This window comes from Chroicocephalus ridibundus, chromosome 2 (genome assembly GCF_963924245.1).
Source record: "Chroicocephalus ridibundus chromosome 2, bChrRid1.1, whole genome shotgun sequence".
NCBI lineage: Eukaryota > Metazoa > Chordata > Aves > Charadriiformes > Laridae > Chroicocephalus > Chroicocephalus ridibundus.
The window spans coordinates 157,151,999-157,175,633 of record NC_086285.1 but is presented as its reverse complement, the minus strand read 5'-3'; the positions used below and the strand labels follow the sequence as shown (position 1 = coordinate 157,175,633).

The 23,635-nt window shown below is 38.9% G+C and overlaps 1 protein-coding gene across 2 annotated transcripts in view; it reads left to right on the top strand.

Annotated features, from left to right (window-relative positions):
- WASHC5 (WASH complex subunit 5) overlaps positions 1-22,251 on the top strand; it is a 29,723-nt gene extending 7,472 nt beyond the window's left edge. For both annotated transcript variants that reach the window (XM_063327527.1, XM_063327526.1), the window contains exons 7-29: positions 803-955; positions 3,392-3,505; positions 4,698-4,869; positions 5,713-5,840; positions 7,669-7,798; positions 8,919-9,031; positions 9,673-9,839; positions 10,486-10,561; positions 11,278-11,388; positions 11,507-11,647; positions 13,154-13,234; positions 13,897-13,998; positions 14,652-14,831; positions 15,516-15,640; positions 16,040-16,202; positions 16,942-17,044; positions 17,166-17,245; positions 18,263-18,366; positions 18,838-18,967; positions 19,094-19,190; positions 20,028-20,181; positions 20,463-20,550; positions 21,840-22,251. In XM_063327527.1, coding sequence (XP_063183597.1) covers positions 803-955; positions 3,392-3,505; positions 4,698-4,869; positions 5,713-5,840; positions 7,669-7,798; positions 8,919-9,031; positions 9,673-9,839; positions 10,486-10,561; positions 11,278-11,388; positions 11,507-11,647; positions 13,154-13,234; positions 13,897-13,998; positions 14,652-14,831; positions 15,516-15,640; positions 16,040-16,202; positions 16,942-17,044; positions 17,166-17,245; positions 18,263-18,366; positions 18,838-18,967; positions 19,094-19,190; positions 20,028-20,181; positions 20,463-20,550; positions 21,840-21,896 — 2,769 coding nt within the window. In that variant the 3' untranslated portion in view covers positions 21,897-22,251. The remainder of the gene's footprint in view (positions 1-802; positions 956-3,391; positions 3,506-4,697; positions 4,870-5,712; positions 5,841-7,668; positions 7,799-8,918; positions 9,032-9,672; positions 9,840-10,485; positions 10,562-11,277; positions 11,389-11,506; positions 11,648-13,153; positions 13,235-13,896; positions 13,999-14,651; positions 14,832-15,515; positions 15,641-16,039; positions 16,203-16,941; positions 17,045-17,165; positions 17,246-18,262; positions 18,367-18,837; positions 18,968-19,093; positions 19,191-20,027; positions 20,182-20,462; positions 20,551-21,839) is intronic.
- Positions 22,252-23,635: the final 1,384 nt, after the last annotated feature.

Here is a 23,635-nt window from a genome sequence, read left to right as displayed (position 1 = left end):
TTTCCAAATGTAGTACAAAAAGTAGGGTAGAATCTTCAGCTCAACCCTAACTGGATGCGGCTTGTTTTACTAAATGGTGTTATGTCTGAGGTGTTATCTCCTTTGATACTTGCAGCTTATTCTTCATGGCAGTGGGCAGAAGCTTCCTGGTTTTTCTTACTAGTCTGAACATTTAACCTAATACAATAACCAAACAAAATTAAAGACAAATAGGATGTTCCTAAATAAAAGCAGAGAACTGTTTTCCATTGAAAATGTTGAATGTGATTTTGATGCCAACTTTTTTGTTAGTATGGAGATCTTTTAATATATTATTCTCTGTATTTTTTTAAATGAAAGTTCAGTTGATAATTTGAATCTTTTTGATCTTTCTGGTACATGGAATTGGTGAATAATTAAACTATCTGCATCCTAATTGCCTCTTACTTTGATTAAATTACTCCCTGTTTCTATCCAAGATGAACTAAACATACCTAGTCCTTATAAAGTACTTATTTCTAGCTCTTCTCCTTTCAACTGGTTTTAAGGTCTGTGGTTCATCCCTCCTTTGACTCATTTACAGCACAGTAAAATGTTTCTGTAGCCTGTTAAATTTAGCAGACATTTACACAGTCAACTTTTATATATACGGAAAAATATATCTGGTAAATATGCTGCATGTGTAAGTACATCCAGCTTACCTAAATATCCTCCTTGCCTCCTAATATCTATATACTGTACTCTTTAATGTGACCTGTAATATTTTCAAGTGGTTCACGTTGCGTTATGTTATGTTCAGTTTTGTTTTGTTCCCTTTTTCTAGGTTTCGGCATATCCATTACCAGAACACCGCAGCACTGCCCTGGCTACTCAGGCTGCTATGCTCTATGTGATACTGTATTTTGACCCTTCTATTCTTCACACTCAACAAGCGAAAATGAGAGAGATAGTGGATAAATACTTTCCAGATAATTGGGTAAAAATTCTGTTTTAAAACTGTTCCCTGGATTTAATGTTTTAGGAATAATTTAGCATATTTTTATGATATGCATTTTAGAAAATAATGATGTCCTAAAACTAGAATAGATTCTTCTCTGTGGAAATTTTATTTTGTTCAGAGTGAAGCAGTCTGAGTCAAACCTTTTGGATAAGCATGGAAGGCTATCCCTTGAAAGTATCAATTATTGTCTTAAATGCTAAATCAACTATAAGACCATCATGATAAAGTTTATCATAGAAAATTGTATGCTCGAAGGTATTATAGGCATCTTCTAGTCCAGCCATCTCCTCAAAGCAGGGCTAACTTTGAAGTTAAATCAGGCTGCTCGGGCCTTGTCCAGTTAGTTTTGAAAATATCTAAAATAAAGAATCTACAGCCTCTGTGGGCACCTGTGGCTGTGCTTCATCACTCTCATGGTGAAGAATTTCTTCCTTCTGTACAACTGGAATTTCCCTTGTTGTAGCTTGTGACCGTTGCTTCTTGTCTTTTCACTGTGCACCTCTGAGATGGTGGCTCTGTCTTATTCATAACTTTCCTTTAGGTAGTGGAAGATTGCAGTCAGATCCCTTAGTCGTCTTTCTTCTAGCTTAAGCAAACCCAGCTCCCATAGCCTCTACTTACATAGTGGGTTCCCGTGAGTGCCTTAGCGGCCTTCTATTTGATTTATTCCGGTTTGCCTGTGTCGGTCTTGTGCTGAGGAGCCCAAATCTGGACACATTACTCCAAATGGGAGCTCGTGAAGACTGACTGGATGGAAATAATCACTGCCCTCAATCTGTTGGCTACAGTCTGGTTGATGTAGCCTAGTGTATGATTACTCTTTGTTGTCATAAGGCTGCATGTCTGATTCATGTTCAGTTTGTTCACCAGGTCATTTTCTGCAGAATAGTCACGTAGGCGGTTGGTTCCCGGACTGTGCTGTTGCAAGGGGTTAGTTTTGTCCCAAGGACTTTGTATTTATCATTATTCAACTTCACGTGGTTTCAGCTGGTGAATTCTTCCAGCTTGTCAAGGACACTCTGGATGACAGTCTTGTTCACCAACAAATCCACACACACTGATGTTATTTGGAAACTTGTTTAAGGATTTATTCCATGCCGTTGTCCAAGTAACTTGGAAGCAAAACCTGTCACTCTGTGCAATTCTATACACCTTTTCAGATGTAGTGATCAAAATGTAATTACTATGCATCTCAGTACTGAGATTTAGGAACTCCGTTCAGAAGTCCTAGTCTGCAAAAAATGCCGCTGAAATAGGCTGGCATGTAACAATAGAGTCCCCAGGTCATCTATATCAAAGGGAATCAGACTTAACGAAGAAACTATAAATTAATTTATATGTCTCTATTCTAACTATGAATTAATTTATGTATCTGTGTTTGTGGTTTCAAATTGTGTTCTTTTGTACCATAAGTGGAACAGTGAGGAAAGGAAGGAAGAAACTGTAATAGCTGGCTATTTTAATAGATATTAGAATCCTTCAGTTTCTGAAAAACCGAAAGCTTATTTTAGAAATGAGAACTTGACATTGTGAATTTTTTATTACGACAGTGTTTTTATTCACTTGACTTCATAATAAGACATATTCTGATCCGGTTAAAGATGTCCCCGCTTACTGCAGCGGGGCTGGACTAGATGACCTTCAAAGGTCCCTTCCAACCCAACACATTCCATTCCATTCCAATTGTAAGACAACACCTATCTTCTTGTGATCAGGTATGGGTGAGTTAGCTGCATCATAGAGAATACTTGACTCTTAGGCTGATTTCAAATGATTGTTAGCAGTTGAAGTGTAACCTTTTCAGGAAATGTCATCTACAGGAAAAAATGAGCTTCACTCCAACAATATGAGAAGGATCCTCGTATCAGCAGACCAGTGTCCCATTTGCCTTTACTGGCTTCCTTTTTGTCATTGTCAGAAGAGCTTAAAGGCTGTCAGTGTCCCCCTAGATGCGATCACTGTTGGATGGAGGAATATCGGACCAAAAGTGTGATAAAGCTCATAGTGCCACAGCTCTCCGTTTCCTTCATCTGTCAGTAAACCAAGGTGTCCATGTTTAATCAACTATCTTACAAACACTTGTAAGCACTGTGGAAATGAAAAAGAAGTTGTAAGTTCATGGGGAAAATACGTAGAGGCCAAGGATCATACATAGTGAAAGAACTGCCAGCTTGTTTTCAGAACTCTAATTAACTGTGCCTCTAATTAACTGTGTGCCTTCTATTTCAAAGTCTTCTTTCTCCTTGATTTCCAAAGGTGGTGGAGCAAGAAGTACAGCTACCAAAAAAGTTTAGTTCTTTCATATTTATACCCACAGCATATCACTTTCTACTCAGATTGCTAAATGAAAAGTATGCCTTTTCTTTAATGAAAACATAAACACAACTTCTTGTTTTCTGCTTCCAATCTTAGGTTATTAGCATTTACATGGGAATCACTGTAAATCTAGCAGAAGCATGGGAACCCTACAAAGCTGCTAAAACCGCCCTCAACTACACGCTGGATCTCTCAAATGTCAAAGAGCAGGTACGTAAGCCAGAGTTAATTATTTTTAGCAAGATTCAAGCTGTGTGGGCATCTCAAGTATATTATATGACATCAGTAATGCATGGGTCTTTTGTTCTTGCATGCGTTGCATTCAAGTACAATACTTGGAGTACGTAACTTTGAGTTAAAGATCCTTCAAAGTTGCAAAATCTGGTCTTCACAGCACTGCTTGTTTCACTTCCTCTTGCAGTGTTTGTTTCCCCTAAAAGTTTCGGGGTTGTGACTTGACTTAATAGATGCTCATCAACTTGTTGTTCAGTATTGGCATGTCTTAAGCTGACTATAGTGTTTGGTCTTTTATAGATAACAGTTTTAGAAGTTACGCGTTTATGCTGACAGTGTGTGGCACTCAGTTTTAAATAGGGCCTCATAAATTAAATAAACAATAATCTGGAAAAAGCATCTGATTTAAAAGAATGATACCGGAATGTTGTATGATGCAATGCAGTTAGTTCTTTTTACATTAAATCATTTTTTTCCATGCCTAAAAAACAGTGAGTAACATGGGGTTGGTTGATTGTTTGCCCAGTCAACAGATCAGGTGACTGATGATAGCTAAATGCCTCCTTAGAATCTGACCCCTGTGCTTAGGAGAGAACACACAGAAGTGTCTAATCGAGAGAACTGTGCTATGTATTGTATAGTAAACTTAGGGAATATAAGCAGAAATTTTTCCTTAGTCTTTAGGGAAGAAGTTTGCTAAGTAGAACTGGCATTTAATTCACAACAAGTATTTCCATTCTGGAATAGATTTTTGTTGTTGTTCTTTCTCATTAGGCAATGAAATACTAGTACCGATTTTTAGGAATAATTTCTAGCAAGTACATAAGTGAATACAGGAAGTTTACAAGTCTGCATTTTTGAAACATTACACTTCCTGTAAAGTGTAAGTAAATAAAGTAAGTGTAAATAAAGTGTAAAGTAAGTGTAAATAAAAAAGTGTTACTTCCTGTAACACTTCCTGTGTAGGCTCTTTGCTTTAAAATTTAGCTTCCATCCTTTGTCATGCAGTTGCAGTGTATGAGATTGCCTACTAGTAATGATAATAATTTTAATAGCACATTTTTGATCTGTGTCCCCTTAAACTTCTCGGGAAGTCAGTGCCACATCATACATGATGTATTCCATTTGAGACAAATATTATACTGATGCAAGCTTTGTATATTGTAAGGCAAGCAGATACGCTGCAGTCACAGAGCGAGTGCACACGCAGGTGCAGCAGTTTCTCAAAGAGGGTTGTCTCAGGGAAGAGCTGGTGCTGGACAATATTCCCAAGCTGTTGAATTGCCTGCGAGACTGCAATGTAACGATCCGCTGGCTGATGCTTCACACTGCAGACACAGGTAAGGCTTCCTGCTAGACTTTTGTTACAGAGCTGTTAATCCTGCTATGCTGGTACTTCATGTTACGTCCCAAGGGAAGTTCAATGTGTGCTGCTGTTGAAGTCAGCAGAGTTTCATCTACTGTTTTCAATAAATTGTTGAGCTGTTCTTTTGCTAACAAGTCTTCTAAAGTCTTCAGCTGAAACAGCACATGTGCATTTCTTTAATTCTTGCGAGCTAGACACAGATATAAAAAGTAGTATGAGAAATCGTGACCCTGTTAAATAATACTCTGCAGAAAAAGTCTGGGAACTTTATCTTTTTCTGCTGTATCACTTAAAATACATATACTTCATATTATTTTAGTAATTAATAGTTTAAAAACAAGGTTTTTATTCTGTTGAACTGAAATTCAGATGAAACTGTTGAATAATGTCTCTGACGTGAGTTTTGGTCTGTAAATGTACCTATTTAGACATTCTCTATGTTGAATGCTTCTGCTGTCTTTGAGGCTTCTTGGTATGTGAGAGGGCTTCTGTTACACCTCTGTGCTTTTTCTGTAATGGTTTTAGAAATGTTGGTCTCCAGGTTTCTCACTCAGGTGCGCTAAACTCACATTTGGTTTGCAGAAGCTCACAGAAGAGTTTTAAGACAGCTGAAGCACCACAGAAACCTTAATTATTTCCTGTTCTAAGGAAGGGTTATACAAGGGTGGTGAGACCCATGTAAATGGAGAACACGTGGGGACTTACATGAGAACAAAATGTTTTTTGCTTTCAAGCTATTAAAAAAAGAGTTTATTTACGAAGATTTAAAAGCTTGGCCAAATTCTGTAACAGTGGAGAAATGTGTTTCTGTTTTCAGCTTGTGATCCAAATAACAAACGTCTCCGCCAGATAAAGGATCAAATTCTGACAGACTCAAAGTACAATCCCAGGATTCTTTTCCAGCTTCTCCTGGATACAGCTCAATTTGAATTCATTTTGAAAGAGGTAATGTGCTGCTGCCCTCCATCATCATTTCCCCCTGAATGGCAGAAGAGAACTGAACACTTGAATAGTAGTAGTACACTCACCGCACAGTCCACTTACATAAAGAATTATTATTCTGATTTGTTAATTGTGAGTTTTCTGTAGAAGATTACATACTACTATTGCTTGGAAGTGACTTTTGCAGTCTTCTCGATAATTGCCAGTTTTCATTCTTCCCAATATGTTTATATTTGCTCAGAATTTTGCATGAACATCCTGACAACAGGCATAATAAAATCTGTTGAGGAAGCTGCGTAAGTTTTTATCCTGTTGTACTTCTTTTTTTCAGGCTGTCTTTTAAACAGAGACAAAAGCCTATGTTTGTTGAGGATAAGCTGCTTATGAAGTTCTGCCATTTCTAAAAGATTCCCCATTTAATGCTCTGGTACTAACCTGGTAAAATAGTTGAGAGTATGCTTAATGTCACGTATATGCTTTTTAGAATTGGGTTTCTCTGCATAGGCTGAGATGACTATGTGAAGTATAAGTCAACATTAGACCAAAGTCTTCCAGGATCTCTAAGATAAAAAAGTTGCTGGATATTTTTATAAATGACTACAAATCAACAATGTCTGCATCATACTGTTTTTAAACATTCAGTTAATTTTGATCACTGTATGTCCATCATGCTGTCACATCCCACTCTCAGGAAAGAGGTGGGGTAAGTGACTTCAGATTCATAAATTCCCAACCGCACGGACTCAGGTGAGATAAATCTCAAGGTCCCTATAGAAACATTTATTAGCTTCCCAAAATTATTAGTATAGGTTTTAACAAGTCCATGATAATTGGTTAGGTATATAACAAGTTATGGCAAATGGTGAGGTATGCATTGTGTTACTTAACAACAGGTATAGGACAACTTATGGCAAGCGGTACTTAAGGTCGTACTTAAGGTCATTACTTAACAACTCTAACCGTTACTTAACAGTTCTAAGAGAAAAGAGAAACTGAGGGGCAGAGAAAGGAAAAGACAGAGAAAAAGACAGAGATAAAGAGATCACCAGTCCTGGTTCCAGCATCTTTTTCAGGGAATCTTCCCAGGCACAAATCTTCTTTCTTGGAAAAATCTTCCCAGGCATGGTCGTCTTTCTTGGGAAGAATCTTCCCAGACACAACCTTCTTCTCTGGTTTCTTCTTTGTTCCCCCTTTTGTGTTTGTTGAGTTAGCATGGTCCACCCCCCTTGCCAAGGGCAGCCGTGTCCCAGGTTTCTCCCTTGTCCCAGGTTTCTCCCTTGTCCCAGGTGACGTGTAGCATGATTTTGGTGGAGAGATGAGTGCCATAGTCATGCATGTTTAGCATGATCTCTATAATCTTCATTAGCATGTGCAGGGGTGCGCACTTTCATAAGCATTTTGCGGATAATGAAGCAAAGGTCGCTTATCGGACACAATGGCCTTGAGAACTGAGAACTAACTCACCATACAAGTGGCAGAACTATCCTGTCTTCACAAGACAGTTCTCCCACACTTTCAGGTGCCAGAAGCGTTAGCCTTATCAGTTCTTTGAAGGCCAGGCCTGCACTATTTATTTCCTTGAGAGTGTTTGAGGCATTACATTGAAGGCTTGGAGGGCCTTCTGCCCCTTGTCAGGGAATTTACAGTCTGTCTCTTACACATGCTGGCTCTATTTCTTAATAGTTTTAATTTTGTGTTTAGTATTTTGGCAAGACCTTGAAGTTACGTAGTAGTCACTGTAAGTCAGTTCCATCTGTTTTCAGTATTATTTCATCTATTGTAGCATGCGTTCTTGCCAGTTTTGTAAACCAAATGCTTTGTTTTTCAATAGATGTTCAAGCATATGCTGTCAGAAAAACAAACAAAATGGGAGAACTACAAAAAAGAAGGATCTGAAAGGATGACTGAGCTTGCTGATGTCTTCTCAGGAGTTAAACCTCTTACTAGAGTGGAGAAAAATGGTAATTATTAAAAACTAAACAGTGTGTGGGGGGATAATTTTGTTTTTTATTTCTAAGCTGATACCAAAAGAACATACATGATGCTAATACTGATAATAAGACAAATTTTCATGTCCTTCGCATGCCACAGTGGTCTCTTACATGCTGTCTTGTTTAGGTTTTCTGCATATATTCCATATGTAAGCCATATATTTAGGTACCTAATAATTAGATGGCCCTATTTTTAAAAATATTGTTATCACTTTATTTAGATATGCCAGGTAAGACTATGAAATGCCAATATGCTTTTCTATGTATAATGGAGTTCACATTGCCGTGTTCCATGTACAAAGGAGTGTGAAGATCATTCCCATTAAATATGGGGATGATTTAACCTTTCCTCTCATTCTTTCCCTAATTGTAACCTGGATTTTGGCTGTATCAGCATTTTTTTCAAACCTTCTCTTACTTCTTGTCTGCATAAGTGGTATTCTCCAAGTTTTCCAAGGACTTAAAAGTGTTGAATCTGTGTTTCTTTCCAAATTTCTTGCTGTTTTTTGAAATATCTTTTTTTTTTTTTTTTTCCTTGAACTGGTGTAAGAATAAGAATTGTAAATCACTCTCTTATTTGATCAGGAGCACTGCATAAAGCATCAGTTTAAGGGCAACGTTTGTGATCAATCCAAACCCATAAAACTTAAAATACAGGCAATTTTTCCACCTACTACCACTTAAAAGCAGAATTACCTTACTGAAATATTTCCCTTTATCTTTTTCATGTCATCAGACTTGTAACTGAAACATAGAGATTGCCACTACCAAGGCAATTAACATTGTAAAACAGTTCATGAAACAAAAATTTATGATTTAAAGGGCTTTATCATCTTTGTATAGATTTTATAATGCCATTTGTGTTGGTAAGTGGGGTTTTTTTTTAATATTGTATGTGAAACTTACCTGAGCAGTTGCCATTTTACAAGTCTACATGTTGAAAAGACTAGGAATATAAGAGTAAGATGAAAACTTTTAAAATAATCTCCTACATGTATAGCTTGTTTCTTTTTACTAGCAAGTTCCCTGTGTCTTTGTTGCTTATCATACATGCAAAGATTTGATTAAATTTTTTCCTGTTCTTACATAGAAAATCTTCAGGCTTGGTTCAGAGAAATCTCCAAGCAAATAATGTCTCTAAACTATGACGATTCCACTGCAGCAGGCAGAAAAACTGTGCAGCTGATACAAGCACTGGAGGAGGTAGGGCAAGAAATTTTGAGATAAATGACCTCATCCTTTTGAAAAATAGCATTTGATACACAGGCACTGACTTCCAATAGATGAGTAACAAAACAGATTTGCGTTTTAACAGTAATTTAAGCCTTTAGATTTTTGCAGTTTTATATATACAATCAGAAGGACTTGCTTATAGACCTTGTGATTTTTAAGATAAGGGATCTAGCATGAAAAATCACGCCACGTGGGTTAGTAGGGTTAGTATGTTTTTTTTGAAGAAATGAATTGTGTTAAACATTATTTGGCAACACGACTCATTTTATTAGAAATTCTGAAAGTAAATTCATTTGAATCTAGAGAGGGTGATTTGAAAGGCAGAATAAAAATATCCAGATTTGGTTTGTGTACATTTCTTCTACTTCCAGGATATAAAAGAATACTCAGTATGGTGTTTCACAGTACACCTCCTCGAGTAACTTTGTGAAATTTATTATTTAAGCCACTCTAAAGTAGGCCAGGATTTGTTAAGTATCTTACTGTAGTAACATCCTGAAGAAATATGTCAGTTTACTGATTCTATTTGTATCGCTTTTTGTTAAAGTTTAATAGAAAAAAAAAAAAAGAATTGTTTTATGGGGTTGGTTTGTTTGTTTTTTAAAATATAGGTCCAAGAGTTTCACCAGCTGGAAACTAACCTGCAAGTTTGCCAGTTTCTGGCTGACACCCGCAAATTTCTCCATCAGATGATCCGAACTATCAACATTAAAGAAGAGGTCTTGATCACCATGCAGATAGTTGGCGATCTTTCTTATGCTTGGCAATTAATTGACAGGTATCTCAGCAGGAGCTTTTCCTTCCAAGTCAGTCATCATTTGCAAAACTTGTGGGAAATAACATGCATAAATATTATTAATGCTGTAAGCTTTCCAATTTGAAAACAATCCTGAAACCTTGTTCTATGAGTTGTTGAGTATGAGTATATTTAACTCTCATCAACTTGAATAAGAGTTAACAGCCATCCTTGTCATGTTGTTAGCTGCAGGTTAAGTGATAGTGTAACTTTTTACTGTCTGTCCTCTTCTAACTATAACAATTTCTTTAAGCTTCTGCCTCAAGCGTTTAGTCTAGTTAAGTGTTCTCCAAAATACTGGAGTTCCTATTTCAACCAAAAACAAACAAGGAAAGACAAATGTTAGAGAACTCCGTTTTCCATCATGTGATTTTGCAAAGCTGCTAGTTCATTACCTTGATTGTTAACGCTCCCTGATGCCCTCTTCTTTTGCCCCACCTACCCTTTATCATATAGAGTTTTTTCTAACCAATATCTCTTCAGACCAAAATCCTCCTTTAGTGAAATTCTTTCGTGCTCTCCTGTGCCATTTCTAGATTACACTGGTGCTAGTGGCATATGATTTAACTGTTGAAAATAAGAGTTTCAGGGGAAGAAGCTGATTTGTTTTGTTTGTTTCCTACCCCAGCTTTACATCTATTATGCAGGAAAGCATCAGAGTCAGTCCATCTATGGTAACTAAACTCAGAGCCACTTTCCTAAAGGTAAGTATGAACAGCTGTGAATGTACTTGAACACTGCAGGTCAACCAAGGCATTTGTTAAATAAGCCTTAAGGCTGTGAAGTCACAAAAGAGTCAAAACTTCCTTTTACCAGCGTTTTCTATGTCCAGATTTTTTGTACTCTACTAAATGAACTCCACGTTAGTTTTAAAGAAAATAAAACCCAAGTTATGCAGGGTTTTTATGCAACAAGTTATATTGCTTCTGTTAGGCAAATAAGTCTCATCATCCAGCTTCTACTCATTACAGGTATTTGCTGGAGCCATTGGTGCATAGCTGGGATCCTCTGCATATGTATCAGAGGAGGCTGAAGGAATTACAAGTTATGTTGGCTATGCCCTTTGTCTGTCATGATGAAGATCTGGTATCAGATGAAAATACTATTTTCTGTAGAGAGAAGAATGGGAAATAGCATGAGGGAGAGTGTAAAACTACAATAAAAAAGATATCTCATGCAACTGTTAAGATTTAAAAAAAATTATTAAGGGTAATGTAGTATTACAGCCTGTTGGACTTTTTTGACTTTTAACAATTATTTTTTTTAATTGCACTTGACAAACCTGCTGTTGTAACACTGCTCTTTAGGAAGAATCTAGTGCTTTGAGTTGTAGGTTAAGAGCCTGAGCAAGAGAATTCAAGCACGTAATTTATCTTGGAAAAACAGACACATGAAGTTAAAATGTTGACTTTATTTCTAGCTTGCTTCTGCTCTTGACTTGCCACTTCTCCGCATCAATCAAGCAAACAGTCCCGATCTTCTCAGTGTATCACAGTATTATTCTGGCGAGTTGGTTTCCTATGTAAGAAAGGTAAGCATTTGAAGAAGCTCAGTTGTCTTGTTCTCTAATTACTTTTTCTTAATTGAAGATATTTTTTGTTTAATGAGAATATATTGACTGTGTTCATTTTCTTCGGTCATTTACAAAGGTTCTGCAGATAATTCCAGAAAGCATGTTTACATCTCTTCTCAAAATTATAAAGCTTCAGACTCATGATATTATTGAAGTGCCTACTCGCCTTGATAAGGACAAGCTACGAGATTATGCTCAACTTGGACCAAGATACGAGGTGCAGTTAAAATAGGAAATTCTGAAAAAGTATACCGTATAGGTGGCTAACTTCAACCTAAGTTTAAATTGGTACAGTTCCATGGAGTTTAACAGTGAAGTTGGATTTTCTGACTAATTAAGGATTAAAATTGGCTAGTGTTATTGTGAGTATACCTTAGGCTTCCTCAGGATAGATGAGTAACTTTTGCTCTTCTGTTTGTAAAAGTTTCACTTCTTGATCTTGTAGGAAAGGGGAGGAAAACTAAATATATTTATAAATGAGGGTAAAGATTTTTTTGGATTTATTTAGGGGGGGTAAGGGGAAACCCTAAAAACCTGAATCTGAAATGAAGCCCTCTACATTCCACCTTTGGAATGCTTGTCCCAGGAGGAGGAGGAGGTTGAAGACTGAATAGGCCAGCAGGGTTAAGCTTTTTGCTGCCCTCAAATGTGAAGACAGGGTAGAGGCACGTGGGTTTGATCAGATAAAGCTGCTGTTGCTCATTGGCTTTTTGTCTGTGGGTTTTTTCCTGCACTGTTAACAGTCTGGAAGAGTGAGCAAACATTAAAATTACTTGGTTTTATTTTTAATAGAGGGAGATGAGGAGCAAAACCTGAGTAGACCAGTAACTCTTTCCCTCAAAGAATATGTCTCCAATTATCAGTTAAGATGCCAGCTTTGTGCAGCAGTTTTTGTCAAAGTGCTTACTTGTTAGGTGTTTTATACAGACAAGCTGTGGTCTCTGATTAAGCTGATGTTCAGACCTGAATGCTAGGTTTAGACTCCCTCATTAAACTTTGGAAAATGGGTTTATTTTGTGTGGGGGCAGGGGTGGAGGAGGCAGCAGTATTCCGTAATATTTCTTTTATTCTGAGGAGGCAGAGGGGAAACTACTTACCTTACACAAAAGCTTTTCGCTTTTGATTGCTGTAGAATTTTAAGGCTGAGCTGGGTTGTCTCTGTTCTATATCATAGATGTGTCTTAAAGTGTCTTAAAGTTGTGTCTTAAAGTTTGGCTTGTGTCTTAAGTGTCTTAAAGATTGGCTTGTCTGAACTGTGAGCATAAGGGTGCTTATCTAATTATTTAGAACTTAAGCGAATGTGCTACTTTATCAAATCAGTGGAAATATTAAAGTGGTTTTATTGCTGGCAGCAGGTTTTATTATGGAATAATCACTTTAATCTATGCCCCTAGCCTGCTCAAAGGGACCAAGTCAGAGTTCTGTCCATGATGTTTTGTACATGTGATATAGCCGGCTAGGTCTTTCCTCCCATAATCTCTCTAAAGCCTCTGAGAGGTACCTGTCCTTTTCTACTGGTGACACACCTATATTGATCTAATTAAAAGAAAGATTATTATTGTACTGTAAGTAAGTCTAGAACAAGATGTCAAATTGAAAATGTATCAGTGCAGATGACTTCAAAATAGGAAGCTACCACTGGGAAAGATGTATGTCTTTTTAGAGTAATTATTTTAATCCATTGAATGACTTCAACACATTGTATTTTCTCTTTCTGTTAAAGGTTGCTAAGCTAACCCACGCTATTTCAATCTTCACTGAAGGAATCCTTATGATGAAAACTACTTTAGTTGGTATCATCAAGGTAATGTTTCATTGTTCCAGTAGGGAAAAGTCATTTGGCGGCAATTAGCACTGTAGCACAGATATTTCAGCACAATAAGCAAGACCTTGAGGAAAGATAAAAAGACAAGAAAAAATAAGTTTGCATACAAATTTCCAAACGGTGATGCCTTACGTGGCATCCAGATAAGTATTATTTAAGGTTGTTAAGAACTCACGGTTCTCCTTGTACATAGAATCATCAGCCTTAATTGATACTGTTTTAAATTCTACTGGAAAAATGACTGCAAGCTTTTCTAAAGAGCTGTTTCTTCCATTGGCAAAGAGTGCTCTTCCTACATTAAGATACCTCTTTCAGGACTTCAGGAGCAAGCATTCTTAAAGACATATGCACTTCTTAATGCATTCTGGCTTTTTATAACTGTACAACATTCTCAGTAGATCATTAACAGAGGTCGAATATGGGATCTACAAACCTTTGCGATTCAACTTAAAGGAATCATTTATATTGGGTGGAAGTAATAAATATTTATTCTTTGGACAGGCACTGCTGGGAAAGTGCATCTGTTAGCACTGCTTTCCTATTACATCATAAGTACTTAATGTCTTTTTTGGTACAAACGAAATCCATTATGTTTTTTTATACCTTTCTGACTTTAAGAAAAAAATGTTTCTTTTACTTAGGTGGACCCAAAACAGTTACTAGAGGATGGAATAAGGAAGGAGCTAGTAAAACGGGTAGCTCTAGCTCTTCACAGGGGACTCATCTTTAATCCTAGAGCCAAGGTGTGTAATAGCTTGATTTGATTTGATTTTTTTATGTATCTTGGGATTGCTGGGACCTCTTTTATTATACCACCTTCTAGAAAATAATTTCGACTTTTCTGTACAGATTTCCTTTTTATAAAAAAAAGTACACTTTTTGAACTTCCTAAAGGTTATTTGGAATGCCATATTTGATGTTAAAGTGAGTTTATAAATTGTTAAGAGTACATAGAATTCAAAAATGTATTTTTATTCTACTGACAAGTGTCCCATCAATCCTGAGTTCACAGTTCTGTCTTTGTGATGACTTATGACAACAGATGACATGTATGAACCGTGTAAACATAGAAAGGCAATGATAGAATAAGGAGTGCCACTCCTTGTTTTGATCCTGTCCAGATTCTTGAGTCTGTCTCCCAGATCAATCAATAGTGCTATTGAAGCCTAAATAAACGTTAAAAGCAGAGGGGAAAAATATTTAGTAAGAAGAATTACTTCAGATATCAACCAACCTTTGATAAATTTTCCAGTGCTTTTTAGTTTTGGCTGGAGCACAGTGAAATCCTCTAGAGGTTGTCATGTAAAGGCATTTAGAAGCCTTTTACATTCTCTTTGTATTCAACCTCTTCACCATTTTGTTTTTATCTTTTTTTCTGTTTTTTTTTCATCTTTAGCCAAGCGAGCTGATGCCCAAACTGAAAGAAATGGCAGCTACAATGGATGGGTTCCATCGATCATTTGAATATATCCAGGATTATGTCAACATATATGGCTTAAAAATTTGGCAAGAGGAAGTGTCTCGTATTATTAACTACAATGTGGAACAGGAGTGCAATAACTTCCTAAGAACAAAGGTGCTAGTCAAAACCAAGAACAAGTAGAAAGTTGATAAATGTCTTTATATTTGGATGTTAAAACTTGTGACGGATGGAACGTGTATACCCCATTGTGCAGTCCCTGCTGTGCTAACCGCCGTGTAAAACATGTCCCCAGTTTTTTCTGAGTGATTTCAGCATCCCCACTGCGTTAGCTGTACTTAAGAAGAGCAAAGCGCCCCAAACAGAATATTCTCATATATCTTGCCAGTGAACAATAGCCGCCGCCTTTTTCAAAGAAAACAGAAAATAACTGTGGAATCACAATAGTCCTCTCTGTATCTATTGTTAGCCATCAGAATGCAGGCTTAGAAAGATTGCAGTAGTTACCAGTTTTGTGGTATTTCACAAGTGGTAGAGTGAATAGATCTTAAATTTAGCTAACAAAATGGTGGTTAGTCTTACTGCAGAAAGGAGCAGATGGAATTCTTACCAGGATTGTAGGTAGTTCTCTCAACCTCCACACATCTTCTAGTTGCTCTTTGTCATAAGATTCATTCTTCTCTTTGCTTTGTTCTGTTTTCATAGCATTCTGCAGTGCGTGATTTACAATATTGTTTTGCAATGTACTACTTCTAAATTAAACAAAAGGAATAAAATTTCTAAGCGAATTAAAAACATGCAATGGTAACACTGCAAATAACTCTAAAACTTATTTTTCAGATTCAAGACTGGCAAAGCATATACCAGTCTACTCATATTCCTATACCAAAATTCACACCTGTGGATGAATCTGTAACATTTATTGGTCGGCTTTGTAGAGAAATCCTGAGGATCACAGACCCAAAGTAAGTACTGTGTGTGACAAGCTTGTATTACAGCACCTTGCGTTGGAATGCTGCAATTCCACCATATACAAACAAAATATAAACCAAAGTTTTTCCTTAGCTGTCATATCACCATCTTTATCTAAAACCCAATTTACCCAATCCATCCTGTACATTTTAAATATTAGTCCAGAAAAGTTATGGTTTTAGTCTAAGAAAGAAAACAATGTGTCACACAAATGGAGAAGAGAGAAACCAGGGAAGGGTGACAAAACCATTGTGGAGAGAGGACCAAGTAAACGTCACCTGAGATACCTACAGAGTCTTTCTAATCTCTTCCTGAATGAGTCCTTACTCAGATTATCACAGCACCTACCTGCAGCTTATTCTGAAGTATTTGTTTGTTTAATTTTTCCTCAGAATCACGTGTTACATTGACCAAATGAACACCTGGTATGATATCAAAACTCATCAGGAAGTAACCAATAGTCGTCTCTTCTCGGAGATCCAAGATACTTTAGGCACCTTTGGTCTCAATGGTTTAGACCGGCTGCTGTGTTTCATGATTGTAAAGGAACTGCAGGTAATTTTTGAACTTTGGTTTCTCAAGGTCACGATGCTTCTATTGTATAATAACTTCTAGTGAAATAAAAAAGCTGTTAATTTTTTAAATGGTAAATTGAAATGAAAAACATTTGAAAAATGTGTGTTCAAAGCCAAAGGTAAGAATTTTGGTTACAGATACAATTATGAAAGTTGGCACTTTTGAATAAATGGGCTGCGTAATGCAATGTTATGCGTTACATTAAACGGTGGTTTGCAAGGAATGTTTTTTGAAGGTGTACACTGTGTATACTCAAATGCTGATCTCGAGTCAACTTCCATTTTTCTGTCTAGATATCAACAAAGAATTAGATTGTTTGAGTCTACCATGATATAAATAAGGTGTCAGTTCTATGGAATGACTTTTCCCCTAATACCTCCATGTGTAACCAAGTGTTTTTGTTTTCCGAGAAGAAGCCAGTCATAGCCTGGTTAAAGATTTTAAGGAAAACAAGCATTGATGAAGACAGTTCTTCCTCAAAAATTGAATTAGTAGTTGTATACAGTTGGTATTACATATTGATGAGGCGGATCTGCTAATTGTCCTAACGCTGATTAGCATAACTCAGGAAAGCACAAAGTCTAACCACAAAATTCCTCAACTCTTCATCTGTGGAAATATTTTTTCCCTGCTGTTAAAAATGTGGCTCTTGTACCACCAAGATTAAGCACAGAGTACATGTGAGAACTTTACTTACTTGTTTCTTCCTTTTATTTAGAATTTCCTCAGTATGTTTCAGAAAAATATATTGCGTGACAGGACTGTACAGGATACCTTAAAAGCACTTATGAATGCTGTCAGTCCTCTCAAAGGAATTATAGGTAAGCACTTACTGCTTAAGATGGAAGAAAGCCATTGTCTTTGTACACTTGCATTTATTTCTCTTCTTACTTGTTTGGTTTTTTGGGTTTTTTTAATGCCTCACCCTTTTTCTTTTCTCAGCAAATTCAAACAAGGTTTATTCCGCGGCAATTGCAAAAACTCAGAAGATCTGGACAGCGTATTTAGACTCCATAATGAAGGTTGGTTTACGTGACTTAGGGATACATAGAATTCACTCTGGACTCTTTGGTTATATACTTTAATCTGCTTATTTTGGAATAATACAGAATATGGAATTCTGTAACACAAGTGAAGCAGGCCTGGATTTGCAAGAGGTCCTGAGGTTCATTTGTATGGACAATTCACACTCCACAAAGCGCTTAGCACTGAGATTCATATGTAATAGTTCGCTAAAAATGGAGTCTGGCACTAGAGGTGTGATCTGGGAAAACTGAGTTAGTGCTCAGCATCAGGAGCTCTGAGACTCACGCTGTGCCTTGTGAACTGAACGTACTTCAGGCTGAAGGTTGGAGCAGTAGCATTTCCTGAACTTGCCTTTTTCGCACAGAAGGCAGCCTACCCTGCCGAAGCTGTAAACAAGCTGCCCCATTAGCATGGCGCTCTCTTGTCTTTGTAATGATGTTTTGCAACCAGTGTTTGAATTTCAGAGTGGTGTGAATGTTTGTTTGTGTCACTGAAGAGAAGAGGAAGGGTCAGGGAAGGAAGGGGAAGGCTGACTGCAACAACCCTCCCTGGTTATTGTCCCACTGCTGACCCTAAGGTTTAGGGGGAGGTGGGGAAAAGAGTACAAGCATTTTCACTGACCATTGAAAAACAAGCAAGTGACTGGGCTTTTATACCTCTTACCTTTTTAGTGCCCGTTTCACGCTGCCTGTATTTGCTACTGTGAACTGCGTGTAAATCTCGAGTGCTGTGACTGCTCCTCCCCTTTGAACTGCGCGGTTGGGGTCTGTCTGCTCTGACTGTGGGCAGGCTGAATCGCTGCCCTCTTACCAAAATGAAGAAATAGCTCCGGCCACTGCATACGTCCCTGCTCTGGGCAGCCCTATGAAGGCCGTTAGGTGTAATGAGGACTTTGTGTCATCTATTCAACAGTAAATTCTTACTGATTAAGTTTTTCCTTAGTTTGATTTTACTCTTCCCTCATTGCGTTCAGTGTAACACCCCACCCTCTTTTTGTTTGTTTGCTTCAACAGGTTGGTCAGATGCAGATTTTAAGACGACAGATTACCAATGAATTAAATTATTCCTGCAGGTTTGACTCCAAGCATTTGGCTGCTGCTTTGGAAAATCTCAATAAGTAAGAAGCAAAATGTGCTGAAGAGCTGCTTGTATTACTGCGATGTAGTTGCTATCAACCCGGCAATCCTTAAAGTCTAAATTACGGCAAAATGTGGAATCTGATTGTATTCAGGGTTTTGTTGATGAGTGTTTGAATTCGAACCAAACAGAAACATTAAAAATAAATAACTTGACAAGTAATTTGTATGAACGTGCCAGTGGACAGTGCAGCTTCTAATTGTGTTTGGTTATACCTGGATTTGAGGTCATCTTTGGATGAGAAGTAAGAACAGTGAAAATGTGTGGTGGTGATTTTTGAAACAAATAGGTTTGTAAAAAGATACTCCAAAAAAGGTGGTTTACTCTTGCTTGTAAACATACACAGGTTTTGTGCCTATGAATGTCTTTAATATGATGTGGCATTGTGTAAGGTTTATTTGAGGGTAATTTAAATTAAGTGTTTAATATAGTCAATTTCTTTTCCTTGCAGAGCAATACTGGCTGACATTGAAGCACATTATCAGAACCCATCACTACCTTATCCTAAAGAAGACAACACTCTTTTGTATGAAATCACAGCTTATCTGGAAGCAGCTGGCATTCACAATCCATTAAATAAGGTCAGGCTTACATTCCATTGCTTGGTACAGTTTCCTTTTTCTATTTTATTGATAATTAACTGAAGAAAAAAAATTAGGACATGGAAGAACTGTGTTCCTCTTTTTTTTTTTTTTTTCCCCACTCAGATCTACATAACAACAAAACGTCTGCCGTATTTTCCCACTGTCAACTTCCTATTTCTCATTTCCCAGTTTCCGAAACTTCAGTACAACAGAAACTTAGGTATTGTATAAGTTGTTTCTAAATCTTTAGTTGTTTCATTAGTTGTTTCTAAATCTAATGAAAACCTATGTGAAGTTATCTGTAGAGAAGACAGTAAAATTATCTGCATAGAAAATACTCTGTTTCTGACTTTGGGCCATCATCTCCAGGCAGGTTTGTTATAATATTGAAGCCAAATACAATGGAGTAGGAATCGGAATCCAAACTCTTGACTTTCTCATTCTGTCCCATGCCTTAGTTAATGTCATTAAGCCATTTGCTATGGAAGAAATGCAGCTGTTACGTTAGTTTTTAATTTTTATGTGTGACCAAGCAGACGGACTTGAGGAATGACTGAGGGAGCTGGGGTTGTTTAGCCTGGAGAAGAGGAGGCTGAGGGGAGACCTTATCACCCTCTACAACTACCTGAAAGGAGGTTGTAGAGAGATGGGGGCTGACCTCTTCTCCCTGGTGACAAGTGATAGGACAAGAGGAAATGGGTTCAAGTTATGTCAGGGGAGGTTTAGATTGGATATTAGGAAACATTTTTTCACTGAAAGGGTTATTAAACCTTGGAATAGGCTGCCCAGGGAGGTGGTGGATTCACCATCCCTGGAGGTGTTTAAAAAAAGGGTAGATGGGGCACTTAGGGACATGGTTTAGAAGTGGTTTTTGTCAGGGTAGGTTAAAGGTTGGACTCGATGATCTTAAAGGTCCCTTCCAACCTCAGCAATTCTATGATTCTAAGGAGAGGCACAGCAAAAAAACTCATGAGAGTATTGATGTAAATTTGCCTCTGCTATAAAGAATGTGTTCTGATGTATAAACGTGTGTTTTGGGGTTTTTTTTTCTGTGCAGGAGTGGTGTGCAAGCGGCCAGCTGATCAAATTGACTGGCTTCCTTTAGTTCTGGGTCTCCTTACCCTGCTGAAACAGTTTCACTCAAGATACACAGAACAATTTCTGGCACTGATCGGTCAGTTTATTCGTTCAACGATGGAACAGTGCACAAGGTACCCACGTGTTAGTTTTTCCCTAAGTGTCACCTCTGTGAAGGGGGCTTCAGTAGTATTATCACTGCCTTTTCAATATATTTTTCTAGCAGAGTATATTTGACATAATAATAACAAAATATTTGACTAAATATAAGATGAAAATACTATTGACTTCTGTAATGGAATCACATGGTACCTGGTGGAAACGGTGTTATTTGAAGGCTGGCATTTTCATGTAATTTTATCCAAATAACTGATCGGCTAGTAAAAGTATGATCTTCACGGTGGTTTAATTTTAGCCAGAAGATACCAGAAATGCCTGCCGATGTAGTGGGTGCCCTCATGTTCCTGGAAGACTACATTCGCTACACAAAGTTACCAAGAAAGGTAAGAAAGAATTCCGTGTCTCCCGCGCATAGGACTGAGCAGGAGTCCTGTCCGGATGAGCTAAATCTTGGTTTATGCCGTGGTTACATACTAGCAGCTCGGTCACGCGTATCTACTCTGGAACATGGCATCATCTGTAAACAAATATCCAAAATACCGGACTTGTTAACCTTGTCCAAAAAGCAGTATTGAGCCTTTTCAGATGTTCTGGAAAAGATTGCCGAAGGGAAATACAGATAAAAAAATCTGTTACCTGATAGGAACGGGTCATAATGAACGCTGTACCCTGTATGAACTACAAATTGTGTCGCTTGCACACTTTGTATAACTCCCTATACTATCATAATATCCTTATGGAAAAAAATTTCTAGAAAATACAAAAGGTACACAAAATATAGAAAGGATTTCAGTTTTGTGCAGATTTAAGAAGTCTGTTGCATTTAATTTTCAGAGAGCACGTACGTTGCTGGGGGGCTTTTGGGAAGGGAAGAAACGAATAGAAGTTCTGAGATGTTGCAGAATTAAGTAATAATAAGTAGCAGTATTCTAAATGCAGGTCGAAAAGTTAATTGGCAAGTATAAATTTTGGGGAAAAACCATAGAATCCAATAATGGTTTGGATTGGAAGGGACCTCAAAGATCATCTAGTTCCAACCAGCTCCAGTCGAGTTCCTTCCCTTCCTGCCAAAGCGTGGCTTCCTGGGCAGCTGCTTTATTGCACATGCAAGGGGAGTTCTGAAAGTCTGGGCTCGTAGGGAGTTTATTTTACGGTTAAATGCAACTTAACTGCATTTGAAGATGACATGTTATTTATAAGTGGTATTAAAAATAAGTCATAATCCCATTTGCTCTAGGCTGTACCTCAGTGATTCTTGAATAAGCCGTTTCCCAGCTAATACGCACAGCTAAAAGAGAGGGATTCTTCCTGTTTCCCTCTTTTTGCCAGCCCACGCTGCAATGTAGTAGAAAGTGGCCATGTCAGTCTTACACCTGATCTCTCTGGTGCTGCCTGCCCTTCCTTCCGCCCTTCCTTCCGCCCTTCCTTCCGCCCTTCCTTCCGCCCTTCCTTCCGCCCTTCCTTCCGCCCTTCCTTCCGCCCTTCCTTCCGCCCTTCCTTCCGCCCTTCCCCAAGCACGGACACATCCAGGAGCACATCCTAAAGCCGGGGTGGTTCAGGTCAATAGCGTTGTGTACTTGATTCGTAATTAGATATGCTTGTTAATGGATGAATAGAGGATAGGAATGAATAATGAAGAAAATACCTCACCATGCCTTCCTGTTTACTTCAGGTTGTTGAAGCACACGTGCCAAGCTTCATTTTTGATGAATTCCGAACTGTTCTGTGAGTACGGAGAAGGACCAAGTCTTTCCCCCAAACCTGAAACGGGGAGTCGGGGACTGAGGATGAGACAAGTGTCTTTTCTGTGCTTTAAGGCAGGACCTACAACTGTCTCTATGAAATGTAACCGTCAGCACTAGTCTAGATAATTAACGCTTGTTTAGATCTTGGCATGAATATGCAATTTGTATCTCATCCAAACAGTGTACATTTTGTACTGCGCATTATAAACGCTGTATGTAATTGTTTATGTATAAATCATTTAGGTTTTTTGTTCTGAAGAACTATTTGTGGAAGTTTGACTTTTCTATCACAAATGAATGATGAAATTGGAAATAAAGGTGTTGGATAGTTGGCCAGGACTGAGGATTCCAAACTATCGATTTTCCTCTTAAGGGAATCACAGAATCACAGAATGGTTTGGGTTGGAAGGGACCCTAAAGATCATCTAGTTCCAACCCCCTGCCATGGGCAGGGACACCTCCCACCAGACCAGGCTGCTCAAAGCCCCATCCAGCCTGGCCTTGAACACTTCCAGGGATGGGGCATCCACAGCTTCTCTGGGCAACCTGTGCCAGTGTGCTGGAACACCACTGTGCTGATCCCAAGCCTGTAGCCTTCACCCAGCACCGGCTGCTGCACTGGGGCTACTGGCACAGCCCCAGGATTCATCACGGGGTTGTGGCTCAGCCCTTGGAGCGGTGCCACTGTCCCCACTGTGTCACTCCCTCTGTTACGCTGATGACATCCTGCTGCCAACCTGCCCAGCAGGATGGCGGGGAGGCACTGAGCGGTGTTGGGGTCGCCACGTGAGGGCATGGTGGGGAAATTAGCGCGAGGACCAGCAAATGCAGTACAGTTTTCAGGCATCATCTGTCAAGGAGCCTCCCAGATTACGGAAACAAACTAATTTCATACAGCTGAGCCCCAAAACAGGGTTGGTGTGCAGCACTTTGGGATTACTGGGGCACTGGCACCAGTTTATCCGGAACTTAAGCACAGATTTTAAGGCCCCTTTATAATGCAGTGAGAGAGAGGAACCAGTTTGGGGGAAAGATGTAAAAAGAGCATTTGAGCAAGCCCAGCACGCTGTCTGCCCTGCGGTTGCGCTGGGACCTAGTCCGCCTTGCAGCCCCTTGAGCTGCATGTCCTCGTTGCGGGATGCACAGGCACAGACACCCCCCACCTCCGCTCCCCCGCAGAGCAGGTGAAGGGACGGGGGGGCGGTGGAAGGATGGTGCCTGTCGTCCTGCCAAGACAAGCTGTCTCAGCAAGGCGGGGAGCAGCCGGTATGCAGAACTAAGGGCCGTGCTCGTGCTATTAGGAAAGACGCCCAGCTCCCCTTCGGAGTTACGTTCTGCCTTCTGGGTGGTATGCAAGGCATTAACTGCCTGGGAAGCGGCCAGCTGGCCAATACGCAGGAAACCACGGTGAGGGTCAGGATTTATGGAAGCCCTTAACCCAGGAGTAGGTGAATTTTCACCTGGGGGTCTGACGTGGTGGTGGTCGTGTCAGCCAGGGTGTTGGGGAAGTGGGGAGCACAATGCTGCAGCTGATCCATCGGGTCAAATTCACGGCGCTGCCTCCCTGTACCCTGTCCCCTGATGCTCTGCCGCCCGATGCCGAAGCTCTCACTCCGGTTTCTCAGTGCTCTCACGTGTGAGAGATGGAAAGCCCCAGAAGAAAAACTGCTAGAAAAAGAAACAGGACCGAACTCTTTGATGGTGCCTGTTTAGTTGATCCCCA